We start from the raw sequence: 10,077 nt of genomic DNA, 5'->3' as shown, positions 1-10,077 counted from the left end.
ACCTCCGTCGACGTCATCGTGATGTGCAGCCTGCCTGCCTGCCTGCCTGCCTGCCTGCCTCTGCTCTGCTCTGGCCGGTGCGGTTGCGGTTGCGGTTGTGGGCGGCTGTCTCCTCTCACGACCCGTCCGCCAGCCTGCACCCATAATCCCCCGCGCCAAGACAAGATGGAAGAAAGCAGCGGCCGCCGGAGAACAATGTTTTGGCAATAAAACCTCCAAAGCTGCGAATACGGAGGCACCACGGGCACCTTCCGAGCCGTCTGCGGTCATGTGTAGGTGAGCGAGAACCCAATTCGGCTCGCGGGTTACGATTCGGTTGGGTTCCGTCGAGATAGACGCGACGCAACGCCGGGTTCGAGATGCACCGAAAGGCAGCATCATTGTTTGGGATGCACGGGCCGTAATGCGGCTTTTTTTTTTTTTTTTTTTTTTCCTCCTCCTCCTCGGAGCTAACTTAGCAGGTTAGCAAGTTAGCAGCCAGCTAACTAGCTCATGGCTAGTTTGATTGTTATAAACACAGCTGCGTGTAAAGCGCGTAGCTTGGTTTTTATTTAGCTGCGACTGCCCGTGCTAGGTCATTGGAGCCTGAGCCTACGTGGAACCGAAATAGCTCTCGCAACGTTTTTTTTCTTTCTTTTTCTGTCCTTTTTTTTGCCAGCCACACGCACGCTCGGTAATCGTTATCCGCTCGTAATTACGGCTAAAGTTAGCTATCAATAAACGGAGCGCCAGCCAGCTAGATTGAATTTCCAAGCGTCGTCAAAGCTTGCTGGGGGGGGGGGGGGGGGGGGGAGAGCAATTCACGCATTCCGCGGTCGCTTTCGGGCAAACTTAATGTTTAATTTAACACCGCGGATAGTTTAAACGAATGTATAATCATTGAAATGAGCAATTATGGCGATTGGTGTCTTACCCATTTTTAAATAGCCAATAGATGCGCTAGCAACATGGCAATATGTCACCTCCTTCCTTGTCCAGAAGGCGAACTTTTTGGCTTATTTAACAAGCCGTAGCGTAAAATACAAGTTTTGACGAATGGCGTGTGGCGCTTTTGTCTAGATTTGCTCGAGGGTTTTCATTGCGAAGTCGACGGTGCGTCGTTGGGCTCATTGTGGCGAGTCGGCTGCTAAGCTAACTAGCCGGCTAACTATTATGTATGACAAAAGCTCATCTGCTTGGTGTTGAATGTGTGTCGCTTCGCCAAATGGTCGCCGGCCGGTCTTTGGGCTCGCTGATAAGTCGTCGAACCCTTCGAGAGTTTGGTTTAGTCACGAGTGTGTGTCCTAGTTAAATTGCTCAAATGTCAAGACGCGTTTGACCTAAATAGCATTTGTTTAGGCAAGTCTACCCGACCGGCTAATTAGTAGCGTTGCAGTCATCATTTCTGTTTGCGTTAACATTTGATAGGCCAAGGTGTAAAGGAGTGTTTAAAAAAACAACAATAATTCACTCCAAATGATACATTAAGGCTTAAGGGTACATGTGGCTTTATTTAAACAAAAAAATGCAAGCGTGCATATTTTAGACTGACTTGTAATACATAAGTCTAGACTTTTTTTTTATTATTATTCCATTTATGTATCTGTTAAGGCATCTGGCAAGATTATTAGCTAATCTATGGGGGGGGGGGGGGGGGGAATAAACCAGTTATTACCAAGTATTGGAGTCACTTATTTGCGCTAACATTTGATAGGTCAAGTTGCAAATGAGTGTGTAAACAATACAACACAGTGTAAAAAACAACAATATACTAAAAATTTTACATTTAGGCTATGGGTTATATGTGGCTTCAGAGGAAACAAAGTACCATGTAGAGAGACAGCTGGACTGTTATGTAAGGATTCTTCACCTGTATAATTTGTATTTACTTACGTCCGCCACTGTACCTTTTAATGAGAAATTTAACAGGATTATTCACTAATCTAGAATCTGAACCGACTAAATATTACTGTTGCGGTAAGGCATATTTGCTTTCTTGATAGGCCAAGGTGCAAAAGCAAGGTGCCAAATGTAAGTGCATATTTTAGATTGAATTGTAGACAGATGTCTAGACTGCTATAAACGGTTTATCAACTGTATTATTTGTCCAATATTACTTACTGTGGAAAAACTTCACCGACTAATTATTATTGTTGCAGTCAGAATTATATAGTACGCTTTTACATTTGATAGACTAAGGTGCAAAAGAGTGTTGAAAACATTAGTAATTACGTCCAAACTTTACATTTTGCGTTACGCATGGCTTCATAAAAACCAGTGTATGTATGTTTTAGATTAAATTGCAGGCAGGTGTCTGGATAGATATACAAATTTTCACCTCCAGTATTACTTAATGTGCCATGTCTGTCGCTATACATCTGTAAAGGCATTTAACACAATTATTTGCTAAACTAGGAGGGGGAAAAAAATCCAAGGTAAATATATTTTAAGGCTTCCAGTCACTTATTCCCTGTAAATCCAATTAGGTAATTAATGGGCTACTGTGTGGAAACATTCTTCTGTAGTTCTGTTTACACAATGAAGCAACCATAGCTACAATTTGGCAGAGTAGACTGTCCCTGTATTTTCTTCTCTGCCCTATTTCAATTAATTTTGAGTTTGTGTCTTTGAAAGTGCTTTAACATGTTCATTGTGTTGCCTGTGAATTTAGAAATTTGAAGCTCTTTCAAAGGCGACACAGATTCGTGTCTTGGTCGCCATTTCAGTTTTGATACGCATATTGTCACAGACTTGGTGAATATTCTTCTTTTCACGCACTTTTTTTGTGTGAAAATGTTACAAAAAGCTGAATAAAGTCAAGCCGGCATTATGGGTTATGGCAGTTTAGTTTCCAACATGTAAAATGTTCAAATGCTTTAAGCCATTCGACCATCGTTATCCAGGTACCTCTGTAATTTTTTGAAGAGTGTTTGTGTCTGTCCTCTTTTTCAGGGTGTTCTCCCGCATTCCTATTTAGAGTTATTGGCCTGGCCCGCGCCTGCACACAGCAAAACTACCACCATGAGTATTATCCAAGACAAACTTGGCAATGAGTTTTTGCGCAACGGTGGCATGGACCCCAATTTTGCACCCGGCATGCTCATGTTCAGCCACTTACCGCCCGTCACCAGCTTCACGCGGCTGACGTCGCAGTCGGTCATGGGTGAACTCCCGCAGGAGATGGTTCTCAAGAAGGAGCGCGACTCGCCCCCGGACCACCACAGTGCCAGTCTGGCCAACGCGAGCGGCTTCCTCCACAGCATGGGCATCAAGCAGGAGCGGCTAAGCGAGCTGGATTATCGCATGCCTCTCTACGGCGGAGGAGGAGGCGGTGGCGTGCCGATGAATTGTGCCGGCGCGGGGAAGAGCGGCGACGACATGCCGGACATGTCTTACGGCAACCACCACCAAAATCACCATAACATGCTCCTGCACGACCTCACCCACAGCAACGTGCGCTCCCTTGGAGAACCGGTGAGTTTGAAGTGGAAATCTGAAGATTGTGAACCCTGTCCCTTTAAGACTGATAAGACTTGTGGTTTTACCCTCAGATGTCAGGACGATCGGGTAAAGAGCCAAAAGATTCCTCGGGTAAAAGAGGGAGGAGGACCAATGGGGACGGACAGGGAGGCAAAGCTCGAAGGAAACGCAACGACGCTGCAAAGGTTCACCACGTTTGATAATCCTGCTCCTGTGTGTTTCTCTTCAGGTGGAACGGGGCCCTAGTGAACATGGAAAGCATTACGAACAGTTACAATTTGTTTATGTTTTTTTAATCTATTTAACCATTTACCCAGGTGAGGTAATTTAGAACAGATTTGCACCGCCGACCTGGCAGCAAACAGCAGAGTAAAACAAAGCAAATACATAGACAACAAACTGTACAATGTGTTATGCAGTGGATCCCCGCTTACCTCCAGTGTGACACCTGCGGATTCACTTTTCCGCAGATTTGATTTAAAATGTTTTTCCTATTTGTTTATTTATTTGGCTTCTTCTTCTTTTTGGGCGGAAACCAATCTCGAAACGTTTATTAGTGGTTTATCTCTGCTTACTTAGTCATTTTTGGAGTATGAAAAAAGTATTTTTTTCAATAGAATTACAATGGGTGTCAATTATCTGCAGATTTTCACGATTGGTCCCTATCACCGGTGAATAGCATGGGTCCACTGTAATTACATAATACTTTACATCATAACACATGGTGACTAAAGAGGTTTTAAACAGGTCCTGCAATCATGTACCATGTCTCTCAATAACCTTTTAAATGATGTTGGGATGAATGAGCTGAGTTTTATCATTTGCTAGAGAGTGTTCCAGTTATTTGGAGCAAAAAAAAAATCGACCAAAAATAGTGTGGACTTTGGGAACGAAGAGATTAATAAAACTGCTGGAATGGAGGGTGTGGGTGGTGCTATGTATGATGAGCAGAAAGCGAAGATAGATAAATACTAGTCAGTGTTAGTACAAAACCTTCAAGCTTCTGCTAAAAAGGGGGGGGAAAATAGGAAAATCCTACTAGTAAATCTGAACTTAATTTGGGTTTAATCGGAAGCACTTTAAATGGTGGCAGGTGTGCGGTGACTGCTATCTAACATTAGTTTGATTGTGATGAGTTCTGGACACAGCCACGTCCCCCAGTTAAGAGGGTGTGCACACTTGTGCAACCACTAACCTACAACTGCAGATTTCCACTGTATTCCACTTAGTTTCTGTATGTTCCCATATTGTTGTTCATATCCTTGGAATGTTTCAAACCACCGCATAATTTTGTTTATTCATAGTGTAATGCATCCTTTTTAACATGATAAAGAAATATAATCATTATGTAAATTCCTACTAATATGTAAATGAACACACAGCTGTAGGGTGCTCTTAAAAGTCGTGTGAATTTAAGTGTGTAAATTTAAGACTGAAATAATGTCAAATTAGCTTTGAACTGAGCTTTCTTGTGGCTAAGTAATCGGAGTATTCAATAGGACCAAACCTAAGTCACTCAATGTCATGTGACTCATGTCCTTCTAGGGCATGATGTTGGATGCGGATGGAGCCTGCCTGTCGCCCAACTCCAAACCACATATCTGCGAGCACTGTAACGCTGCCTTCCGCAGCTCCTATCACTTGCGCAGACATGTGCTCATACACACAGGTGAGAGGCTTTCACTGCTTCCTGCCCGTTTTTTGTTTCTGTGCTTCAAAACCTCCAGACACGAAGGTAATATAACGCACAGTCTGCCATCTGGGAGCATCGTGTTATCTCCCTTTTACCGCACATCCTCAAGGGGAGACTGTCTGGGATGACTCATTGATTGCTCATGTGTTTCTGGACATATTAGTCATCCTCTATGCTGGGAATTTCTCATGACAAATTAACAGAGTGGATCCCTTAGTCGCTTTATCCATCACAATTGTTTTATCCCTGGATTTATGCAGTATTGAACTGAAATGCAATAATTAATGTGTTGGGGGGACGGTTGTACTCTTGATCGCACAGGTGAGAGGCCTTTTCGGTGCAGTCAGTGTAACATGAGCTTCATTCAGAAGTACCTGCTCCAGCGGCATGAAAAGATCCACAGTGGTAAGTTGTCCATTCTTATCTTTAACGTCTTCACACAAATGTCGGAATAAACCACAAATCGTGTCACTGCTGTGTGTTTCAGGGGAGAAGCCGTTCAGCTGTGACCAGTGCAACATGCGGTTCATCCAGAAGTATCACATGGAGCGACACAAAAGAACGCATAGTGGCGAGAAGCCATATCGATGCGATACATGCCAACAGGTAGGACATATTGTATTTTGGAGGTTTTCTTCCCTTTTAATTTGAACTTTCGAGGTCAGTTCTGGACATTATATGGGACCGCCGGCCACATCTGGCCTGTCCACATTCTTTGGCAAGCCCTTGTGAGGTCATTATGAAGTCAAAGTACCACGCAATAACGTTTTTTGTTTTTTTAAGAAACGCATCGACGCCACAGGTTCACAACACTTCTTTAAGAAAAATCAATTAAATAGTGAATATGATGTTAATACAGTAAACCCACTCAATTTGTAGGGGATCGGGATAGAGCCCTGGGGTGTTGCATTTCTTTAGTCAAGTGGGCAACTTACCGGTGATTTTTAGGGTCAATAGTGTCTTATTGTTTGTGTCTCTCTCTTTTTGTCAACTTTCTAGTTTTTCTCAAGAACAGACCGGTTACTGAAGCACAAGCGGACTTGCGGAGAAGCCATAAAGAAGGGTCTGGACCCAAACATGCTGGAGCTCAGCGACGCCGAGCTCGGCCAGGGCAGCTATTCACTCACTCAGGGAAACGCGACCACCTCCGGACGCAAGCGGGCAAAGTCTAAAAACGGGGAGGGCGGCGAGCGCAAGAGAAAGAAGAACGCGGCTGCGTCCATGGCGGCCCCGTCCTCTGCGGCGATGGCGCGTGACATAGGCCTGCAGGACTACAGCATGGAGCAGCCCTCGGGCTCCGCCATGCAGGGGCGCTCTCCCAAATTGGTCTTTAAAAAAGCGGGCCGTAAAGGGCTGGATAAAGTCCTCCATTCTTTAGAAGACAGCGCTGACGGACAAAAACTATTAGGCCAAAAAGCCGGCGGCATGGATCACGTTGATGCTATCGGGCTTGATAACATGGGTCTGCTCCAGGGAGGCGGGAGCAACAAGCAGGGCCCCGCCACCAGCAGCAACTACGACGATGCAATGCAGTTTGTGAAAAAGCGGCGATACCTCCACGCCGTCAACAATGACTACGGAGCGGGCGCTCTTCACATGGCGTCGCAGGGGGGCAGCGTCATCCAGGTGTCCCTGGGGCCTGAACCCACGCTAACCATGCTGGACACCTCCCCCCTGGAACTCAAACACGACAAGTCGGGCATTCCGGACGAGGTTCTGCAAAGCCTGCTGGAGCATTACAGCCATAAGCCGGAGGGAGTGCACCACCACGAAGTAGCTTTCGACCTGTCCGACCACCCGCACCACGTGGACCTCCAGCCGGCCGCGCCCGTCACCCCCGAGCTGGAGGACGAAGCGGCCAATGGGAGTGATAAAACTGCGGTGATGAGCGAGTACTCCAAGTTCCTTTTGCAGGCCCTGGAGCGCACCAGCCACAGCGGGCCCTTTCCCAGCCTCGGTGCCACGGGACCCTTCCCGCTCCTGTCCAGCAGCTCTAGTCCCACAGGACCCCTGTTTTCCGACAAGCACGTCTATAGCACATCACCGCTAGATTGTGGCTACCCCACTGCTGTTTCTTCACCGCTGCCCATCGCCGCCCCCTCCTCGACCACCTCCTCCACCTCGTCCAAATCCCACTACGGCATGTTGGTGGGCTCCCCCTCCCAATCGGGCTTCCACCTTACTTTGGAGCCAGCCAGCCACCAGCAGCTAACGCCATCTCAGGAGCTGACGGAGCAGCTGGAGAAGCAGCACTCCCCCGGAGCCTTCAACCTACCTCCCCAGGATCTGACTGCCCAGGCGGAAAGCTCCAAGGGGCAACAAGCCAAGGCCGGGGGCAGCGCCACCCCCGCCAACGGTTCAAGCTACTCAGACCTGTCTCCTTTGAATCCCCCGAAAGAATCCACGACGTACCAGATTGAGAATTTCGCCCAGGCCTTCGGCTCCCAGTTCAAGTCAGGACGCCGCACCCCTCTTAGCTACGGCAGCGACCCCGGGGCGGAGGTGGACCACAGAATACGGACTCCGGTCTCAGAATTCTCAGGGTATACCAGCTTGTTAGCTGACGTCAGCGAGCCAGTGAGTACAGGATCAAAAACCCCGACAAGCCAAAGTTTCAGATAAGGGTCAAACGAGGTTAACCAAGTTAGGGGGGGTGCGGTTCTTGTCCATCCTACGCCTTCCCTTCATCACAATTTTGTTCTTGTAGAAAAATGATTTTTTTATTTTAAACACTGCCATTAAATGTTGATGCAAAATGACCAGGGAGGGTCTTACATGGCCTCAAATGCAATTTTTTTTAATTGTTATTTTTATGTATTTAGTCGCTTACAATTTGGTTGGGAAAATGATACAGTTTTAAATGAACGTAAACCATCGATTTAAATGTAATTTAAAACTATTTGAGGGTAGAGATGAACTTGTATTTCTTATTACTTTCGGAACCCTATCTTACCAATCATCATACTGTTGTAAAATAATGTTGATGATGACAAAAAAAAAAAAAAAAACTTGTGGCAGGGAAAGCCCAGAATTCAAATGGCAAAAAAAAAAAAAAAAAACCTATATATTGTCTGTTACAAGAAATGTATTAACTCAGGAAATAGGCAAAATTGTGTAAGACTTTGTATTATGCGATGCAATTAGCACAGTTTTTACAGGTGTACTTGTGACAGGTGATCGATCTACAAAGCTTTTTTTTGGGTGGGGGGGTGCGTTTTATTTTGAAATTTTACTACTCATGGTCATGTTTGTGCTCTCCTGTGTGTTTTAGTCCAAATGACGGTACTGTTGCATGTCAATGTGAAGCCGGCCTGTAGACTCACCAGCCTGTAGAAAAGAAACACGTTGGACTGAGAGCACAATGGACAGCAAGCAAACAGTCGCCTCACTCGTTTTTTTTGTCAATGGAATCAAACAAGCACTTTTTTTTTTCTTTCCCCAAACATATCATCAGAAACAATAACCCATTCAATTTGTAATTGTTATGATAATATTGCTTATTTTAAAAGGAGAAAACTGTGAACAAGGGTTTTGGGAGGGTGGAATGGTGGTTTTAATGGGGATGTCCTTTTTTTTGTTTGTTTGGTTTTTTTTCTGCTAGGAGGGGGTGGGACAGGGTTGAATTATTATTATTTTTTTTCTTGTGGTTTGTCAGGTGATGTAAAAAGAGGATTTGCCATAATTTTGTGATACACTATTTTGAGAGTAGCTCTTGTATTTAAGTGTTTCTCCAGAGCTCGGATGACATGCTGGAACCTTCTCTCTCTCTCTCTCGCTCTCTCTCTCTCTCTCTATTTTTAAATTGTATTTATTCTCCATTAGTCGCCACACACCTTTGTAGCACCAGTGCAGCAGAAGAGTTAATTTATACAACACGCCTCCTGAATATGCAGCAGTCCTGCACTCACAGGAATGAACAATGGCCTTCTTTGTCTTCCGTGGTTAAAGCCATTCTCTCTATCCCGGCCGCCAGGGTTGATATTTAATTTAGTCGATTTCCTGTGAACCTCACCAGCCTCTTTTGCCCCCTACTCGCTTCCCTCCCCAACTGGTTTTCTGGGACTCTGAAGCTGCAAGGGGGGGGAAAAAAAACTTGACCGACCAGCCACTTCCCTCCAAACACACTATGCTTTTAACGGAAATGGAGAGAAAAAGACGATAAGATTGACTAAATATACCTCATATCACAAAAAGCGTATAAAAGCAGGGACACGCGTTTCATTGTATGTAGTGGAAATATTTGTAGAATAGTTTCGACTTATTGTATCATCATTTTTACACTGCCTGTGTTTACAATGATAGAGCAAGTGACTTGTCAAAATGGAAAGTGTATTTCATTTTTTTTTTTTTTTTTTTTTTTTTTATAAAATGTAAAAACATCCATGCCAAGCAGTGTTGCATTCTAGATGCCTCGTAGGACTTTTTTTTTGTTTGTTTCCTCTCTCTCATGGTATATCCCTTATTTTTGTTACTTGCCATAACGTGTTTTTGATATGAACTCTAGAAGGATATTGTTTACAAAAATGTACAAAAACGCTAAAAAATGTTTTTGTTTTTGGGACTTTTTAAGTATGCATGATTTTAATGGCTTTTTTCTGACTTGTCACCTCAATACCAAATGTTGTAGCAGAAGCCTCCCCTTTCCTTTGTCTCATTAGTACTAGACCCTCGTGACATGATTTCCCGGGCTGTACCTGTTATTGAGATGATGAACGGATTAGAGAAGCCAATAAAAACCTCTTTGTTACAAAAGAAAACACGAGCACAGATTTTTCTATGCAACTAAAAAGAATGACGTTCCACAAAAATGTTTAATAATTTTCTTAACCTGATCTGAGGAGGCTTGAGGTCATTGATAAAAAGTGAGCTTGTATACATTTGAACATTTTACATCCACAAAAGACCCAACGTTAGAAATTCAACTG

At 44.5% G+C, this 10,077-nt stretch overlaps 1 protein-coding gene across 4 annotated transcripts; it reads left to right on the top strand.

Moving 5' to 3' along the window:
- Positions 1-52: 52 nt before the first annotated feature.
- On the top strand, positions 53-9,892 carry znf281b (zinc finger protein 281b). 4 transcript variants are annotated; one of them, XM_061705790.1, is made up of 7 exons: positions 53-276; positions 2,932-3,453; positions 3,531-3,644; positions 5,005-5,128; positions 5,474-5,557; positions 5,640-5,758; positions 6,152-9,892. In XM_061705790.1, exons 2-7 carry the CDS (start codon positions 3,001-3,003, stop codon positions 7,772-7,774), a joined length of 2,517 nt encoding a protein of 838 aa, XP_061561774.1. In that variant the 5' UTR covers positions 53-276; positions 2,932-3,000; the 3' UTR covers positions 7,775-9,892. The 4 variants fall into 4 exon arrangements, with proteins under 4 accessions (XP_061561774.1, XP_061561778.1, XP_061561777.1 ...); XM_061705794.1 differs by lacking the exon at positions 53-276 and adding an exon at positions 1,649-1,834; XM_061705793.1 differs by lacking the exon at positions 53-276 and adding an exon at positions 1,649-2,010.
- The last annotated feature ends 185 nt before the right edge of the window (positions 9,893-10,077 follow it).

Source organism: Phycodurus eques, chromosome 19, assembly GCF_024500275.1.
Source record: "Phycodurus eques isolate BA_2022a chromosome 19, UOR_Pequ_1.1, whole genome shotgun sequence".
In the NCBI taxonomy this organism is placed as follows: Eukaryota; Metazoa; Chordata; class Actinopteri; order Syngnathiformes; family Syngnathidae; genus Phycodurus; species Phycodurus eques.
Note: the sequence above shows the minus strand (reverse complement) of the source record. Positions and strands in the feature narration are given on the sequence as shown.

Bases quoted from the DNA above. Each gene is read 5' to 3' on its own strand.
- znf281b (XM_061705790.1), top strand. From the start codon at position 3,001: ATGAGTATTATCCAAGACAAACTTGGCAATGAGTTTTTGCGCAACGGT. The intron at 5,129-5,473 runs GTGAGAGGCTTT...TTGATCGCACAG, and splicing joins ACATGTGCTCATACACACAG to GTGAGAGGCCTTTTCGGTGC. The intron at 5,759-6,151 runs GTAGGACATATT...TCAACTTTCTAG, and splicing joins GATGCGATACATGCCAACAG to TTTTTCTCAAGAACAGACCG.